The sequence below is a fragment of the Rhopalosiphum maidis genome, chromosome 3, assembly GCF_003676215.2.
Source record: "Rhopalosiphum maidis isolate BTI-1 chromosome 3, ASM367621v3, whole genome shotgun sequence".
In the NCBI taxonomy this organism is placed as follows: domain Eukaryota; kingdom Metazoa; phylum Arthropoda; class Insecta; order Hemiptera; family Aphididae; genus Rhopalosiphum; species Rhopalosiphum maidis.
In genome coordinates, this window is record NC_040879.1 from 7,700,122 (window position 1) to 7,721,468 (window position 21,347).

At 27.3% G+C, this 21,347-nt stretch overlaps 2 protein-coding genes across 2 annotated transcripts; one reads left to right on the forward strand and one right to left on the reverse strand.

Annotated features, from left to right (window-relative positions):
• Positions 1–10,174: 10,174 nt before the first annotated feature.
• On the reverse strand, positions 10,175–10,960 carry LOC113558215 (putative nuclease HARBI1). The gene is made up of 2 exons (XM_026963711.1): positions 10,754–10,960; positions 10,175–10,654 (listed from the first exon to the last, which is right to left on the reverse strand). Exons 1-2 carry the CDS (start codon positions 10,958–10,960, stop codon positions 10,175–10,177), a joined length of 687 nt encoding a protein of 228 aa, XP_026819512.1.
• Positions 10,961–13,478: 2,518 nt separating this feature from the next.
• Positions 13,479–21,347, forward strand: LOC113558216. Its single transcript, XM_026963712.1, has 6 exons — positions 13,479–13,502; positions 13,663–13,783; positions 14,630–14,673; positions 17,121–17,399; positions 18,080–18,157; positions 19,575–21,347. Exons 1-6 carry the CDS (start codon positions 13,479–13,481, stop codon positions 21,345–21,347), a joined length of 2,319 nt encoding a protein of 772 aa, XP_026819513.1.

A 21,347-nucleotide genomic window follows, 5' to 3' on the forward strand; every position in this document is an offset into this window, starting at 1 on the left:
TTAACACATCCTTTATAATTATAGACCACAGTAAAAATATTTGTATATTATTAAATATTCATGTTTATTACTTTTATTTTAAAAAGATTTATGAGTATTTTTAAATACTTAAAAAAAGGTTCTATTTGTATCATTCTACCCTCCCTTGTTTAAATCATGGATCTTCACCTTGACTAGAGTCTTAGTATACTCTCAAAAAAAATATTGGGAACACCTCTGGAAATAATATGTACATTGTACCTATAGGCTTTAATACATATGGTAAATTTAATTTAATAATATATAATACATATGTTATACAATTGTTTAACTATCTTTAATTCAAATAATGTATATTTGTTGCTCAATATATTATTTAGCAGAATGATCTAGAAACCAATGTCATGTTCATAATTAAATATGAAATTTGAACATGCTTTTTTAATCTTATTTTAATGGGTTTTTTTTTTTTTAAAATTGCTTTTTTCTCGTATTTTTTATTGATTTCTTTGTTTATCTCTTCTACAATACGATACAGGTTCCCAATTACAACTTATTTATTATTTATTCTCTATTTTGTATGTGTGTGTTTGTGTGTTTATGACCCAATTAGATCTAAAAATAATTGCTCATCTTTGTATTCTAATGCTTAGTAATATATTACTACATTAGTATAGTTCACTGAACTAATTGGCGCATCAGTCGTTGCTGATCACGGTACGCTACAAATTACCATAACTATATTATGGAACTAAACGGAATACTAAAAATAACTATTGTGTTTATAATTTTTTTTTATCTTTAACTCACAAGCTTAATTTAGGTACAAATATAAGTTTTGTTTTAAAAAGTTTTAAAAAAACTTTGACATTTTTGAAATTCGATTTTTTTAAATCTTTTTTAAACTGTAGCGGTAGAAGGAGTTTTTGAAATTTCTTTATTTTACTCATTTTTAAATGACTAAGTTCTTATTTTAATAATTATAGGTGCTATATTATGTCACGAACTCTGGTTATGAATTATGAGAATCTTATTTTCAGGTTTAGATTTTTTCAACTCAATAAAAGAACAATTACTTAATGATGATAGTATAAACGATCAGGATATAAATGTGTGGTTAGTACTATGCTTAACATTGAAAATGGATATACTGAATGCTATAATATATGTAACTGATGCGAACGAAATATTATCAAATTTAGAATTAATATTATTTGAAGAAGAAATGAAATTGGATAGTCCTGAATTTGGATTTCTTCCCAGTTCAGCAGCATTATTGTATCGAAAATATTTCTTAGACACGGTATGTATTGTAGGTACCTACACACGATAAATATGATTTTAGTTAATATTAATAAATATTGTAATAATGTAATAAATTATAAGGTACGTATTATTTTTGATATCCAAATTCTTAATATATTAAGTATTTACATATTTCACTATCGTTTCTGCAATAAATTTTTACTTTCACAATTCACATACGCTCTCAGTATTTATTTCCATCTTAATATTCACCACAATAAGCCATCCAGAACTTTTATCATACTTATATTATACTCATTATACTCATCTTTAAATTAATAAATATCATTTAGATATATAATTTCCACAAACATGTAATTTCTTCGAAATAATTTTTCTATTTTTTTTTTCACTTTCTCCGACCCTATTTATACACTCATACAGAATTCTACAGATTCTCAAGACCTTTTTTTACATTTCCTTTTCTCCTTATTTTGTATCCAGCTTAAATAATAAGAGAAGTCATATTATCTTTAAAATTTCGCTACTTTAACTGAACTTTTAGCCGCTTTATTTAGTCTTAAGCTCCAAGACTCTTTTTTCCTTTTATTCTTCTTAAATTTCTTAAGTAATGTTTTCTTTTTCACTATTATTTGCTTTACTATGTAATCTCAATAATACATATTAGCTTGTAATATACTGTTTCAACTCTCACAAAAATATCTATCGTTAGATTTTAAATAACAATTATTTCTGAATTAATTTATATTTCTCTATATTTTTCACGCTGTTTTTCTGTTACAGTTTCTTTATAAATAATTTTTTTTTAACTTTTCCTCTTAATTTTTTACCTTCTTTCTTCTTATCTACTTTCCTTTCTTTACATCACACATTTAAGACCATTATAATGTGTTAATTGACTTTCTTTTAAAATAACTTAACAACCTTTAGGATTCTTTAAACTCTCTCTTTTTCACGTAAAAAAAGTAGTAGCCTATTTAATTCACTCATAAGTTATATCATCATTTATCTTCCTGTAAAAAATCTTAATAATTTCTTATTAGTAAATCAGTGCAAACTCTAGTTTTTTGCTTCCAACTTATAACTTTCTCTGTAGTCCATAACCCTACCACGATTTCTTTCATCATGATCTTATCACATCTACTCTAATTCTTGTAGCAATTTAACTGACTATCTTATGACCTCCGCTACTGAGTCTTGCTAACAATAAAAACTCACAGTTTTTCTCTCTTTAATATCCAAACTAATCCACTGTTTCTACATTTTATTTTATCAACATTCTTTTTGGTTTTCTTTTACAATCTACAATATTTGTAACATAAGCAGATGAGAGTGTTATCGCCAAATTTCTACCGAATTATTTACCGGATTTATTATAACTAAGTATACTATTTATCACCTAACATAACTTAATCAGTTCCAAACCAAAAGTTGTTTGAATCGGCGCTGATCTACCTAAATCGCATACATAATTAGCTAAAATAGATGTTTATTCAATAATTGTACATTTTTGTTTTATTCAAATTTTTTATTATTTTTTTTATAATTTTAATACAAGAATGAGGATAGTATTATAGTACAATTGTCTCCGTTTTTAGGATCCTAATGAATATAAAAAAATTAAGCTAGACATTTGGTTAAAAACTAATTTTTTGAAGTTTGAAGATGAAGATGATGATATGAATATGTACTCACTTTTAATACTTTCAATGAGTCATACCGAAGACGATTTTGGGAAAACTAACTTCGAATATTTAAGCAGAGCAATTATAAAACCAGTCTTATCTACTGAAGTAAGTGTGTAAAGATATTACTATGTATATATATATATATACTCTTTAAATACAGAAAAATCAGATCACTTATCTTTAAGTTGTATAAGCAGTTATTCATAATTGTTCAATTAATTTTTCATTGATAATTTGTTTTTTCAAAGTCGTTATTCTTAGGTACCTAGGTATTTTATATTGATATAAACTATTTTGTGTTTTAAAAAAAATTCTAGAATATTTTAAAACATTGACATTAATTATACAATTATGTTTATGGTTTATTTATATCAATCTAATTATAAAACGAAATAATCGATCTTATAATATAATCAAAATCAATGTTTTTTTCTTTTTATTAGATACCTATTTATTTTATATTTTAGATATTGTCTTTTTTTAAATTAGTATTTGTTGTATGGCAGACTTATGAGATTACATATACATGTGTAATTATAATATCGATGTATAAATAATAAATTGTATTTGAAAAAAATAATTATAATTATAATTGCTATAATCAGTTACCATGCAACAAAAGTTAATAAAAACCATCGATGACTAACGATTGAGTTGTTTATAACGACTAGTAAGGAATAAATGTCTGGCACGTTGACAATATTTTAAACAGGCTGTTAATGATTTTCATGACGATAATATTTCTATAATAACTATAATAAATTATCATAAATCATTATCGTTATTTCAATTATTTAATAGATAGATCCTAATATTGCGCTATTGTAATTGACTAGCTACACCTACATATTTACATTTATCTATTTGTCTATATATTTGAATTATTTAGTTTAAAAGTTCTATTATAAAGATAAATTAAAAATATATATATTGTATTGGTAAATTTTTTTTAAAGCATAATATTACATATTTTAAAACAATCAGTGTTCAGTATGAATCACTATCCAATATTTAGATTACTATTTATTATTCAAATATTAAATAAAAAAAATAAGAAAACTCGCCTATACCAGTTTAGTAAGTTTTGAAAGCATCAAGGCAAATAATCTAAAAATGATAGGTACTGAACATAAATTGAAAATTACTATTTAAAAAATGTAATTATGTAGGTATAGGTAACAATTTTCAAGTTTCTACAAATTATACATTTTGAATTACATCTCAATTACTAAAACCATTTTATATGTCACGATTCTATGATTAAATATCCAATTATTTTCAAATTATATATATTTTTTTTTTAATTTCAAGAATTTGTTTAAGAATTTTTTATTTAGATTTTAAAAATGTTCATTCTTTTTAAATCATATTTTATAAATAAATTTTTAGCTATACAATTGTTATCGAATTTTTGTGATTTAGACGAATTTTGTTGATATTTAAAATCCGCTCTTGTGAAATCGATTGAAATTATATATTTCTTCTATACGTTTCTCTGTGGGCAATTTAGTTATTAAAAACCTTTTTTACGAGCTTTTATTAATTTGAATGATGTACAGAAAAGATTATCATAAATACGTAGAATAATAATAATTACTATATAAATTGAGTAAGAAATAAAAAAATCTATGAAAGATGTACATTTTTAATTTGTAAATAAAATCAAAACCAACTTATATGGTACCTATAGTATAATGGTACAATGGTGATATTATAGAACTTAATCCCTAGAAACTAGAGAACATTAAAATTGGTTTTGTTGTGTATATAAAATTCAGAAATTGATATTATGAGATATAATTTCTAGACAATCTCTCAAACCTTAATTGACTTGTGAATGAATACTAATGAATACTTAGTTACGTCAATAAGGTTTTTTTTTTTGCTAAATCTTGTTATATTACAAAAAAAAGAACAAAATCGACGGATTAACGTGTAAAATGCACTATTATTATTTTTGAGTATATTCGTTTTTATTATTTTAGGATAGGTTATTAAATTATAAAGCAACTGAATTGGCATTAGAAAAAGTTAAAATCTGCATTGATGAAAATGGATGGAATTTTAAAGAATCTATTTATCCTTTTTGTAATCAACTTAATATTGATCGAAACACAAATTCAAGTAATTTTGTTTTTAATATATTTATGACTGACTTATTATTTATTAATAATATACAAAATATTATAATATTGTTTCATACTGACTCATCAATTCATCCATTGACGCATTAATAAAAACGCAATGTATAAAGTATAATATTGTTTTTATTTAATATTTACTTAAAATACAAAATGACAATAGTAAGCTATTAGATGGTGAGCAGTATTATAAACTAACACTGGCTATTGATGTTTAAATTTGTGAGTGATGTTACGGTCTGCCTCTGAACCTCTCAGATATTCCTAACCGTCTGATGAACTCTTGTGCATTGTGCATAAGAATATACATCTAATAATAACCTCATTGTTGCAAAATAATTCTAGTTTATTTATATATATTTATATTTATTAAATGTGTAATCGGAAAATTGTAATTGTTCTCCATCAGTATTGCACAAATGCATACTAATGTCACACCATGTTTGACTAAAAACTAATTAAAAAATTTGTCAAACGTCTGCCATTAAATAGGTATTGGTTATAATATAACCTGTGTGGAGCAAGTATAAATTAGGTCCAATTACACTACATTGTGGTTGTTAACGCTTCACATAATAACAATCTATATTGTCATTATGCAACCATTATTTTGTATTACTCTTCAATATCTTATAAATATTGTAGTCACAAAATACGGGATTGCCATCGCGTAATCGCCGATAAGTCACGTATAAAAGACCACGTGATCGACGGATCATTATTCAGTTTTTACCTGCATTATAGTAAGACTCATCCGAGACAAACTTACTTTTGGTGGGTAAATAGACATCTATCCGATACCTCGTTAGGCGTTTTGCGGTGACTAATGTTGCAATAATTGAAATATTCCGGAATTGTAACGTTTGTCAGGCCGTTCGACCTAGTCTTACCCTTTTAATCTTTTTAAACGCAGTTTTTTTTTTATTTTGATGAGCTCGGTAGAAGCGATATCGGTATAAGTTAAGTTACTTGAATTAAGTTCAGGTAATTTACCTGATTTAGGCAGCGTGATAACCTAAGCTTATTTCCATTGTTAAGGAACTTATTTTGTACGTTGGGTTGCATTATATATAAGATTTAGATGAATCAAAGCATTTTTAGGTAACTCATTATTGTTGGGTTTATTTGGTTGTAGCCAAATGCTTTTCTTGGATTGATATTCTTATCGATTTTTTGCGATTTTAATTGGAGTGAAATATTTAATCTTTTCATGTATTTCATTTAATAGTTAAATTGTACTATATTATTTAGAAGCGATGCTGTTTGACTGGAAAATACATTCCAGGTGAGATATTTTGTCAACTTTGTTTTGGTCATAGCGTCTCTTTTACAAATTAGTCACGCATAGGCCTCTTTATTGGCCTTGTAGCTTTCCATACTAAAAAATTGGTGTCATTTATTGCAGAAAGTTCACTAAAATAAAATTTTTTACCTCTACCTCTTTTATTTCATCATGTAAGAGTTTACTAGTGCGATTCTAAATAGTTTTATCTGAAGGGTCACTTGTTCAGTTCCAATTTGTTCATACTTCGTGCTTTTCTTTGACAAGTTCCCTGTCTTAAATTGAGTAGGAGACTTATTGATTTCTTCTTAATATTATTTCAGTTATTGCTGATTTCGCTGCTTTGGTGATGTTGTATGTTAGTGCTTCTACAGCATTATCAATCTCTATCGGTATTCTTAGTGTTACTGAGAGGGTTATCATTGCATCTAGATTAGCTCTGCAGAGGTCCCAATTTGTTTATTTTTATTAGTTATCAACTTCTTCGTATACTGTTTGCAAATTTTAGGAGAGTATATTCGTTTAGATAGAAAAGTCTCAATCCCCAATAAGTATGATTGGCATTGTAGTCACATCAAACTAGAAATGTAGTTCCTGAAGTATGGAAGAATTCAGTGAACCTTGTTTCATCTGCGTTGAATGACCAGTAATTAAGAGCGACGATAAGGTCATATTTTCATCGTTTACAATAATGCTGACCGCTTGTATAAGATTTTTAGAGTATTTTTCTTGCTGGTAGTGTTTTTATTTCACTACTAATTAAAATTTTCGGGGTTTCTGTTTTCCAGCAAAATTATCCTCGCTTGTTATCAACACGGACCTTAATCGTTTCTCCAAAGATTATAAACCGATATCTACCAAAAAAAAAAAAATAATAACTTATTTTAGATATTTGCTTAGAACACCTGAACTAAAATTTATCAATTCATTTAGGTTATAATAAATGCGCCACATCGTGTATCATAGATATTAATCAACGATCATAAACTATTATCTTTATTTTAATTTGTTACAATTAATTATATAATTAGTGTGAATATATAGGCAATTATACATATATCAGGTCTGCTGTAAGCGCGCTCTCTTGATAAGATTTGTATTTAGTTATTATTGTTTTCCTGTCGACATCGCGTAATTTGTATTGTGTTGTTGTTATTATCTATCGAATGATATTGTCATCTGTGTTGCTCTGTAACAACATTGAGGGTGAGTTTTTATAAATAACAGGTTCCACCTGTGATGAATTAACTATAATAATACGAGTAATGCAAGATATAACTCATAAAATGGTTTTCAAAAAAATATCTAAAATAATATATCATTTATTATTTTGGCGAAAAATGGACACCTTTGACAGACAACAGCCATAGTAATGAGGAGCAAGTCATTTTGGCGTAAAACAGTTACACCTAAGATTTCAAATTATTTTAATAAAACTGTTAAAAAAACACCGAAATGTCAAACTCTAATCAATCACTTGAAAATAATTACTATAAACCTAGCTATTTATTTATAGTTAATTTATTCACTGTATTAATTTATGTTATATTAATTTTTAGTATTAGACAAGATAATACTTCCTAAACTAACTTCGATACATTATACAAGTCTGGAAAATGTGAATTTAATAATGCAGCTTAAAGATGTAAGTTTTTTATATTTTTTCGTGACAGTTTCCAAAACGACAAAGTGATTATTATTGTTAACATTATTAATATTAAAGCTTAAAACGATTATTAGCCTAAGGTAACATTTATATACTATAATGGATTTTTACAATACAAGAGATAACATTTAACATTTACAGTTATAATTACAGTATTTTATCAAAATATATTTGTTTAAAAAATGTACACAAATTGGCGTTACTATGTTTCTTCATCAAGGGTTTCTTTGATTGATATTTGTTTCTAGTTAGATGACGCGAGGTTAAGTATTTAGAGCAGTTTATAATTATGTTTACAATTGTAAGAATAGTTTTTCATACATCCCAAGATTGATTGGGTTCCTTAGTTATTAAATAGAAGTGAGTAAGATGGGAGTGGCCTATTTCGAATCTGTTTTAAGTTTTTTAGTTTTATTATAGATGTCTAGTTATATTAATTTGGTTAATACTTTTATGACGTTCTTCTGTTTTTTGTTGTCTGGAACAGAATCACAGTGGTTTTGTCGTGTTTTTTATAATTCGTTTTTGAACTTAATTTATAATGTATTTAGTTGCAAAAGTAACTGGTTCATGAGTCTTTGTGCCTTTTTTTCGTTTCCTCGAATTTCTTCTTTATACAGGGCCCAAATAAAATGTATATTGTTTATTTATGAGAAAATAAGTACTTTAGTGAGTTGGACTATATTGTTATACGGGTGTTGGTCTTAGAGTAACATTGTTAAGCGAGAGCTACTCATTATAAGACCACATTTATTGTCTAATGAGACTGTAAATTGAACTGGCGTGTATATTACGTAGGATTTCGGTGTGCATATGCTGGTAAATGAAAGAAATTAGTAGGTTCTGACTTAGGGACCGTTTATGACAATACCAGTTGCGTTTGTTATTATGCATCTGTATAAATTAGTGTGTGGTCGTAATATTGGTGGTCTACGGGTTCGTGAAAATGAGGATCAATGTTCGAATTTATGATTGATATTTACTTGAAAATATCTGTATTTATATCAAGAAACTAAATCAAAGTGCACGTGAAAGATTTTTTGGCTGGATCCATATTAAGAGTAATATCTAAGACTAATTTTCTTCTTAATTCAGGTGTAATTTTCAAAGATCGAGGTGGGCGTCTTAGTTTTAGAAGTTGTGAAGAATAGGATGGTATATATGGTTCGGCATGGTTTATGTCTTAACTATATGTTTGATAGTATTGATGTTAGTAATGATTTGAAGTAGGATTTTCTGTGTTAGAAAGAATTCTATTGAGTTTTCTTTATAAACGATTAAAAGATGTTTCATATTTTTTTTATAACCTTTTTGCAATTATCATTCCATCTGGGTACCGCTCAGTGTTTAGTGAGTTTCTTAAATTTTATTCAATTTTTATTTTAATATCATATTAAAGCAATCGTTGATAACAATCATTTATATGATATTTAAACTGAGATAAATCGGATGTAATGTCAAGTCATGTCTAAGGCCGGGCGCACACTGATAGAGCAAAACTGTTCCGAGCTGCTTGAAGCAGCTCGGAGCTGTTTGTAGGCAATTATAACATATGTAAAGTAAGTAACGCGCGCACACTAATCAGTCAACATCAACACACGACAAGACAAAACGAAGCATGATCGGTCTTGTTCGGTCTGGTTCTATTTTTTCTCCGAGCAAAATACGAAAATGTTATCTAAATAAATAAATAAATAAATAAATTTGTTTATTTATACGATTAGCTTACAACTGAACACTATCGTTATTTTGGTGTCACTCACAGATTTATTTTATACTTCATACTATACTTCATAATTATTTTAAAATGGGATGCGATCCAGAGAAATTGATCAATCTTGTTTTTTTAAGAATATCTATTTACGATTTTACCGATAAAGAGCATAGTAATAGAATCATCCAAGATAGATTATGGAATGAAATCAGCACAGAAATGGAAACATCAGGTTAGTTAATAAAAATATAAAAATAAAATAATTTTTACATGATGAGTAAGTAGTGTATTTATGTATCTGTAATATAAATCAAAATTAAATCAATAGTCAAACTATTTATACATTTACATTTTTGAGCTATTTAAAATTATAGTATTATAATATTATAATATTTTAATTGATTAATTTTAAAATTTAAAGAAATGTTATATCAAAACTTATAAATTGTACATATTTTGCCATGGAACTGCACCAATGTCTGAATTGAAATAATTCATGAACTTCTCTCGGATATCCATTGCTGCAGTAGATGCCCTATTAATTGATCTTGATGTAATTTGGCTTTTAGCAACCGTTTGGGTTGTTTGAAGTTGAAGTTCATCATGGATTTCAGATGAGGCTCCTTCTTTATCCATTATTATGTTATGTAAAATACAACACGCCTTTGTGATAATAGTAGCTTTTTCAGGAAAAACTAGCATTTTATTCTCTAGAACATTAAATCGTTTCACAAGAATCCCAAATGCACATTCTACTATTCTTCTGACTCTCGATAAACGATAATTAAAAATTCTTTTTTCATTAGTTAAATTTTTTCTTGGAAAAGGTCTCATTAAGTTTGTTTGCAAAGGATATGCTTCGTCCCCAACAAATACAAACGGAAACTCGTCGTTAATTTTAGGGTCAATTTTTTTTGACTGTGGAATATTTAATTTATTGTTTTTTAATAATTTTCCAAAATTGGATTCTTTAAAAATACCACTATCACTGTTTCGTCCATAATCACCGATATCTACAGCTATGAATTTAGCATTAGCATCAACGACAGCTTGAAGTACAATAGAATGAAATCCCTTATGATTATAATATTCTGAACCAGCATTAGGAGGGCATTGTATTGATATATGTTTGCCGTCAATCGCGCCAAGACAATTCGGAAAGTTCCACAGTTCTTCAAAAGCTTTTGCTGCTTTTATCCAATGTTCAGTTGTAGGTGGTGGCATATAAGTAGGACATAAAATATCGCATATGGCACAACATACATCACTTATAATTTTTCCAATAGTTGAAGCGCCAAGACGAAAATGATAATGTAAGCGTTTAAAGTGTCCTCCAGAAGCTAAATAGCTGAAAAATAATTATTTATTCTATTATACCTATTTATTATACTAATTTTATTTCACATTTTTGGGCATTTTAGCCATAAATGCATATTTTATTTTTTACGTCAATTTTAAATTCTGAACGGAGTGATGAATGTTTTGATTTTACAGAGTTGTTTGTTTTTTATATGTATGTACACGAAGAAAATAATGCTTCGAATTTTCTACTTAAGCATAATGGTAAATTAAAATTTTGATCATTAAAATGTTGTTGACATAATAGTATTTTAAACATTAAATATTGTTATGAGGGGTGAACTCTCCTTCGCCCCCCCCCCCTTGAGGACGCGCCTGCTAAATTTTATTATTTTATCAAACGATGAATAAAAAATCTTATTTGGTTAGGTTGAGGACAAAAATTTATATTTTAATAAAACTATCAGATGAAAAGAAATCTTAATAGAATAAAAAGTTAATTTTTTTATTGAAATTGGATATTTAAATTTATATATTTTTTTTAAACCAATACATTCATCGCTCGCTCAGTCTAAAATATCTATACATTAACCGTTTTTTGAGATTTTGATGCTGTCTGTGAAAACTTTAAATGCATAAAACAATAATTAATTAAATATACATTTTCTAGTGGCAGAGTGTAAAACTAAGTGGGCGTGTCTTCGTAATAGTTTCGCAAGAGCTTTACGTGAAGAAAAATCAAAAATATCTGGTTCTGCTGCTTCGAGAAAAAAAAAGTGGTATTTATTCAATGAAATGTCGTTTTTGTCAAGTTTCATGTTGCAACACAAGCAAACATCAAGTAATCTGGAAGCATCAGATGATGAAAGTGAAGCAACTGATACTGAGAATAGTACAGAAAATCCAAATCTCAATGAGAGCGTAAATGAAATTGAAAATGAAGGTACAAATACTACATGTTTAATTGACAGACAAGAGCTGAGAAGAGTATCTTCTGAACCTGTATTTAAAAAACCAAAAAAAACTCAAGTTAAAAATTCGGCTGCAGAACAAGTTGCAGGGCCTATGATCGAATTTTTACGTTCAAAAACAAATAAGTCAGCTGTAGAAGATGTTGATTTATTATTTTTTAAAAGTCTTTTGCCCGATTTCAAAAAATTAAATGGAAAAAACCAGCGGCAGTTTAAACAGTTTGTGTTAACAACTTTAAATACATACATAGACAGTCAAGAAGCTCAAGAATCAGTAGGTAATGATAAAGTATCATATGATAATACTACATCAAATGTACCAGTACAGGAATTTCAAACCTACAACTATACTTTCAGTCCACCCGGATATTCATCATCAAATAGCTCAACATACTGACTACTTATTTTAAATACTTATTAAATTATTAATACTTATCGTATAAATTTAAAAATAAATAAGAAATAAGAAATAATACATTTTAAGTAAATAAATAAAAAATAAAATTATTAAATAAAAAATAATAATAAATTGTATTGTATAAATTTGTTTTTCACTTACTTCACTTACTTACTAAAGTTTGATTAATAAATATTTCTAGTATATAATTATAGTATTATTATTTGAACTCACCTCAAGGTTACTAACAATTTTTCTGCAGGAGCAATACTTTGACGAAAATTTGTGTCTTGTGATCTTATTGCCTCTCCAATTTCATTTAATATTAAGTCAAAAGTAGTTGAACTCATGCGAGTGAAATTTTTAAATTTTAACTCATCTTTACGCAATTCGGCCAAAAAATTAAAAATTGTATTATTTTCAGTACGTTTTTTATTTATTTCATGCACCCAAATTTTACGTTTACGATTATTTTCATTTATTTCACTATTTAACAAAAATTGCCACAAAAGCGGTATAACAACATCATCTTCATCAGAACTCATCTTGACGACTGGTGTAAAAACAAAAAATGAATCGGAAATTATTTTGTCTTGTTCGGTTTTGTTTTGTCAGTATGAATGAAATTTGTTCGGAGCCGTTTGAAACAAAATGTTTTGACTAGCTCGGAACAGTTTTGCTCTATCAGTGTGCGCCCGGCCTAATTAATTAGCAAACAGTTTCCAGTTTTGTTTAGGAGGGAATCATACAAAGTGTTTGTATTTTGGATACTAATTTTTATAGGCCAGTATTTACTCCCGCTATGTGAAATCCTTTGTAATTTTATTGAGGGTACTAGGTTAGAAGTGGATTTGGTTAGGTCTATTGCAGAAAGTTAAACCTATTATATTTGGTAGGTACTCTGTTATTGAATAATATAACGGATTGTTTATTTTTGATTACTTGTTACATTATTTTACCACAGGTGTCTATGAGGACCTCATAATTAGGTTACATCCACAAGATACGTTTTGACTATTCTAGTCTCATGATTGTATAAGGTTGAAAAAGTTATTTTATATAAACTTTATAAATCATGAAAGGTATAACTGTGTGGAATGTAAATTTAGCAAAAGCTTATTCAATTATGAAGTTAAAACTATCGTCCTTATTGCTTTTAGATGGGTTGAAATAGTAGATCAAAGCAGTACCCACTTTACCACTTTTTATTTTGCTATTATTAATGAATTTTAAATAATATAATGTCGATATGTATTTAGAATTTAACAGATAACTGCAAAATTATTGATGAAAATGTATTGCATCTAATTGTGACTACGGCAATAGATATCGATTACACATCTGAAAAATATCAGAAAAAGATTGAAATTGCTAAACAAGGTAAAAAATAAATAAATATACATATATGTATATTTATAAATAGTATTGACACCAGATAGGCTCAAGCACAGATTGATAATTAATTATTTAACATATACGATAATAAATTAGGTTATGTAACATAAATATTGCAGAAATTAATATTAAAATATTAAAAGCTAATAATAATATTTAATGATTAGGGTAGTGATGTAATTTAAAATAGAGTAGACTATCAATACAATTAAAAAACGAGATAAATTACCTTCTGCAAAGAAATTAAGGATAATTGAATTTAGAGAATTGTTCGTATGTGGACAATAATAAATAGTATGGTAAGTTTTTAGATTCAATATTGTAAATTATCAGGAGTAATACTATGTCATATGGAAAAAAATACGTTCAGACAGAGAAAATATAAAAAAAAAATTGAAGATTTAATGCCGTTTATTAATTTGTGTAAGAAAGATATATCTGTTATTTTGTAAAGGTCCGAAAAGATTTCAGATACTATTCAATAAGTAAAAAGAAAGTTAATAAATTCAGTTTATTCAGTTTAATGTATGTTTATAGGCTATAAATTATAGCATGCTTATTGCACAAGACCCCAAATTTTTATTTAATTTAAAATTTAATGTATTATATTATTATATATCACAATATATTATAAATAATAATCATAATTATATTTACTGCCTAGTTAATACTATTATAATGATAGTAAAACGTTGTAGGTACATATATCCTTAATTAGTTTATTTCATGTGTTAGGGTGGATAAATGGGCTCATCCGCGTAGATACTTAAAATATGTAAATAGAAGAAGTCTATTTATTTATTTATAATCCATATCATTTTTATTTTATAGCAATGAAAATATTACAGAGATTCATATTTAGACAACTAAATGAAGTAAAAAAAAACAAAAAACAAATTTCTACAGTTGAAGAAAATAATATAGAAAATAATGAAAATGAAATTGAAGAAACGAACGATGATGATGAAGAAAGTTCTAATATAATAAATAATGAAAATAATAACGACGATAGAGACGAAATAAATGATATATCAAATACAGTAACAGAATATACCCCAGACCAAGGCACCAGATTAAAAAACGTTATTTTAGCCTTTAAGTGGTTAGCTGAATTGAACGGATTACTTTGTATGAATTCACAGCCTTATATTAAACTATATCAAAAAGAACTTTCAAGATCTCTTAGAAGAGCAGTTGAATTAAAAAATAAACGGAATTTCGATGATGATCGATTATTATCTGTAGAAGATCATTTACAGTTTTTAATAAATAAAAAAAAATGCAAAGTAATTATTTTTAATAAGCCAAATTAATTTTTAGTACCTATACGAATTCACCGATTAAGTATTTGCCTACAATTTACATACGATACACGTACGTTATATACGTACGTCATTTAACATAGATCAATTTCACCTATATATTTAAATATTTATTTAATTGCAATTTTGAATGAGGATTGTATAATTATATTATTTTAATACGTGATAATAAGTATTTCGCATTATCAAGTGATTTGACAAAATATAAAATAAACAACAAAATTAGTTTAGCTAAAAGTATTATTTCATTATAACTATCATAATATAACGTCTACCTAAATATGAAAGGTAAATTGTCTTTTAACAGCTCAAGTAGGTGTTATTCTTACAATATAAATATATATATACATAAATATATACACATACATAAATATATACATATATATATATATATATATATGACACACACATAGACAATATTACGATATGCATTCAGTATAAGCTCTGTGGGTATACGTAATATCAATAAATAGTAAAATAATTTACATATACCATAAAATTATATTGCTCCAAATATGCAATAAGTTGTAATCTTTTATAGAAGATTTTTCAGAGCCGGTGAGTATTTTTATTTTGTTTTTGAGAATCATAGTTCAGATGCATATAACCTAGGTGTGTTATATTACACTTCTTATTCTAGGGATCTTCTATGTCTTTGTGCTTGAATTGATGTGTTTTATTTGAAGGTTAGAAATTAAGTGAATATGTTGGCATTATATTACACTGCTTTATACAATAGGGGAAATAATTAAAAATAATTAATAATAATTTTGTCAGTTTCAATAAAAAATTGGATAGAATCCTCCTGATTTCTGGAAGCTCATAATTTTCTGCAAGTGCTACATTATATCAATGGACTATTGGATTCACCAAATACTATGAAAACATCTAATGAATCTTTAATGGAATATTAAATTAGATTTTTTTGTTCATACTTGGAAATTTTAATGATTCCTATGTTTGACTAGCGTAGATGAGGTCTGGAGAAATGTTTAAAATAACTTTTTTTAGAAAAATTAAGTATTAGGTATTTATTACCAGTATGCATTTTACTGGTTTTATTGCAGATAAATGTGGCTAGTTTTTAAAATGTAATTTAGGTAGGTATTGAATGTTACTCCAAGTGTTTTATATAAATACCTGTTCTAGTCGTTGTATTGTCCATTTTTTTAAAAATATATTATCTTTATAGTCTTTTTACCATAACATCACTGTATTATACAGTTTAACCAAGATCTTTTATTTTTTTATCCAGATTGTGATCACGTTTACTTGAGTTAGGATTTTATTCGAAGTATCGTGCTTTTTCATGCATAGAACAACATAGTATCGTTAGCAAATATATTTGTATTTGTATCAGTTTTTCAAGTCATATTAATTATTTAAATATTTAAATAAATGGGATTACACCATAATAAATCAGAAACAAAATTATGTCAGTTATTTTTATCGAAAAATTGTGATCTTAAAAAATAATTCAAAATTATTTTTTATATGAACCGAGATGTTTAATTTAATATACAAATGTTTTTACTTTTACCAATTTTATACATTCATTCAACATTATTGTTAAATAGGATATTATTCTATTTTATTTTTTATCATAGAAACGATCTTTTTTCTAACATACCTAAATCTAACGTCGATTGTTGACTCATTTATGTACATATTGTCGTCTTTATCTGACAAATTCGTATTTTTAATCTTTTCATTTCTGAGAGAGATTGTGTAGATATTTTCTCTTACTATACTCAAATAGATTATAATTTATAATATAAGCAAGGACTAACCATTTTAGTTTCACTTAAATTACATTAATCAATAACTCTATAAATGACTAGGTACTTTTTAACAAGTATCCTCAACTCACAATCTAATCTAAGTTATTTCATTTACTAAAAATATACACACAACTTAAATCTTATATATTGTATACAATGTCATATTTTGTTAAAAAACAAAATTAAATATAAACATTACATTGTAATTCTTTTTTTCAGGAATTAGTAGGATTACAGAAATGGGAAAATTCTACGAAACCAGATGGTTGGATTCTGAATGAAACAAATATTTTTTTAGTATGGTCAAAAAAAGCATTTACAGATATCGAATCAGAATGCATTTCACAAATGTTAAGTCAGATACATTCAGATAGTCCATTCTTTAATATTATAGAAGTATATACTCTACTATTTAGATTGCATTGGATGAAAGGGGATCACGAATCAGCAAAATCATTCATAGAGAGTGCTTTGTACATTCCAGTCATTACTTCTGAGGTATATCTACATTAAAATACATAATCTTCTATATTCAACATAATATATTTAATAACTCACAAAGCCACAGCTTGGAAGCTTGGAAAAAGCAGTGTTAAGGTTAGAAACGGAAAAACTTTGTTTTATATTGTTTTGAAAAAATAGGCATCTGATTAATTTTTGTCATTTTCGAATTAAATTAAATATAATATACATGATATTTTCGTGTTCATGGCTCTATTAGGTTATTTATTTTATATAAAAAAAAAACATTAAAATATTCTATAATTAGTATGACTGCTTGTAGTATAGTTTAATGAGTTACTATTGGTAAGTTTTCTAAATTTAACTATAATATTGTACTAAAAACAATAATAAGATAATATAAAGCAATGTTTTTCAGTTTATTTAATTGATTAATTATTGTTTTTATCAGATTCCCCATGTTTTAGTAATCTAAGACATTTTTAAATTTCTATAAACAAAAAAAAAATATACAAATATGAGTACACTTTTTGGAAAATTTTAGGTACATATTATATAAATATCGTTTTACGAATTTAGATTATATAAAATTGAAAAATAATGCCATATCAAGATAAAAAGTTATAACTATAAAGTTATAAATATTTAAAACATAGCATTATCTAATATGACATCATAAAATATTTTATTATTTTTTAATATTCACTAATATTTAGGATCGCGTGAGGAATTTAGAAGCTCATGAACTATACAGTATGTTCTTGATGGAACGTAATATTGCGGCTATTAATAAGGTAAAACAAAAAAAAAAACCTTGTAAATTTTATTATTTTTTAATGCATAGCAATATGACGTTAATAAATTACTTATAACCTTTGAAGAATTATAATAGATTTTAAGAAATATATAACTACATTAGTAAGGCATAGTTATATTATATTTGTATGTAAATCAAAGTCGTTCTATTGTATAATAGTGTTAGTAATGTTAGTATAGTTGTTCGTCGTAAATGAAATGCAGGTGTAATGAAAACCAATGTTTTAGATTCACGTCATGAAACCAGTGTTTTATTTGGTTATCTACTAACACATGGTCTATCTGATTATGTGTTGAACCCCTTTGAGACGTCCAAGTTTGTTTATGAATATTTTTGTGAGGGTAGCATGTGCTAATCGACATCATTTCTTTTGAAGTCACGAGAGTTATCAATCTCACGTCATTATCATTTGATTCTTTTTGAAGACTTTCTCTTCTAATCATTGATCTAAAAAAATCCTCTCTTCGACCTTCGCATTGAAGTCACCCACTATATTTTTTTTGTTTTCTTCAAGAGATACTATTGTATATCATATCTAGCTGGCTAAAAATTTTTTCTTTATTGGTGCTGTATATATATCTATTTGCATTCTATCTGTAGCTAGCATAATCACTCATTACACGCTTCAAACTTTTTGATGTGTGGTAAAAAGTCGTTTTTTACAACAAATCCCACTCCATACTCGTGTTTATCTCCGCAGCTATTGAATATTGTCGAGTCTTTTACTTTATGTTGCCTACTCCTATCCATCTTAATTCTTGTATTGCTGCTATATTTATTTATTTTTCGATAGCTGAAGTGATTATCTATATTGCGCATGTTGCATAAGTGTGCGCACGTTCCAAGTTCCGATACTCAAAGCTTTCAAATTATTGTTCATCTGGGGCTGTTGTGTGTTTTGTCTAGGAACCATATAGTTTTTTTACTAAGTTGAGTGGTTAGCCTAATAATCGATTACAAAATTAAACGCTTAAAAATATTAATAGAACCTCTTGATATTAATCAAATTAATTAAATTAAATTAATGGGTTACCTAGATAGTAGACAGTATTAAATGTTAAAGTTTCTTGTTATGAAACAAACATGTTATCATTAAAAAATTATATCACTTATGGTCTATAAAGAAATGTTTAAATAATTAATAATTAACTATATAACGCCGTTTCAAAGTGGTTTTAGAAAAAATCGCTCCACATACAATAACCTTACCACAATAAAAGAAGCCCAGAAAGCTCTTCAAAATAAACAAATCTTAGGTCTTCTCAGTATAGATATATCAAAGGCATATGACGTCACCTGGAGACATTACATTCTATCAAAACTAAATAAAGTCATATGTAAGAGTAACATGATAAATTTTATAACGAACTTCCTAAAAAATAGAACATTCCAAGTCAAAACAGCAAACCAACTATCCGACACATTCACACTGGATGGAAAATGGTGTACCCCAAGGTTCCGCACTTTCTGTTACACTATTTTTGGTGGCTATTAACAAAATTGATAAACAATGCAATTTTCCGATAAAATCCAACATATTTGCAGATGATGCTAACTTCCACTGTAGAAGCAATAATATTAAAACAGTACAATACCATCTACAAGAAACAGCAAAACACCTAGAAAAATGGTCAGCAAAAACGGGCTTCAGCTTTTCAATAGAAAAATCAAACTGCATAACCTTTACTAGGAAATCAAATGTAGGGGAACTAATTATTAAAATGGAGGACAAAACTATACCCAACAAAAAATGCATAAAAATATTGGGTATCACATTCGATTCTAGGCTTACATGGTCACAACACATAAAATCCCTGAAAATATCTACAAATAAAGCACTTAGAATAATAAAACTATTATTCCACACAAATTGGGGAGGTGAAACAGAAACATTGATCAAAATATGTAAAGCAACAATCCAAGCAAAACTCTATTACGGTTCATTCCTTTATAACTCAGCCAAAAACACATTAATAAAATTCATTGACTCGAATCACAACACAGGGATGCGAATGGCTATAGGGGCCTTCAAAAGCAGCCCAATTAAAAGTATCTATAATATAGCGGGAGAACCTACGCCAGACCTAAAAAGAAGAGAGTTGAAACTCCTATACGCTGCGAGACTAACTAGATTAACAAATAACCCAGCATCAACCAACAACATAACCCTTGAACTACAAAAAAATCAAAACTACACCAAGATCCCACAAATACTAAAAAAAGAAAAAATAATCAGTCCTCCATGGACAAGCTTATACAAAATAAACACAGAATTGAACACCCTACCTAAGGAAAACACACCACCATATATCTACAAAAACCTTCTGAAATATGTCCTTGAAAATCAAAATGAATTTCAAGAACTATACACCGATGCCTTCAAAAGTGACGAAGGAGTAGGAATAGCCATAATAAAAAACAACTCACAGACATCGTTCAAACTACCATCAACATGCTCTATATATACAGCCGAAGCTCTTGCTATATTACTTGCCATAAAATACATTAACAAAAAGGAAAACCAAAAACATATCATTCTAAGTGATTCGCTAAGCACACTTATTAGTGTACAAAATAAATTCAATCCTAGCGACATAGCAATCCAAATTCAAAATAGATTAGAAGAAGCAAACCAAAAAAACAACAACATAATAATAATGTGGGTACCTGGACACATAGGAATAATCGGTAATGAAAAGGCAGATAAACAAGCAAAACTAGCTATCAGCTCACCGGACTCACAATACATTAACATTTCATCATACTCTGATATAAGAAAACAAATAAAACAGGACACCACCTTACTGTGGCAAAATATATGGACCACCCAAAACAACAAATTAAACGAGGTCAAACAAACGGTCAAACGATGGAGAAGAAACCCAAATATTAGTACATCAAACGAAAAAAAACTAAATAGGGCCAGAATTGGCCACACCAGACTAACCCATGAATACCTAATGACAAAAAGCGACCCTCCAATATGTCAATCATGTGGCACAACAATCACAATCAAACACATTTTTGAAGAATGCAGAACGTACATCAATCAAAGAAAGGATCTCAACATAAGCCATCAAATTGGAACAAGCCTAGGCCCAAATCCCGACAATGAAACCAACACCATTGAATTCTTCAAAACAACCAAGCTACTCAAACTACTTTAG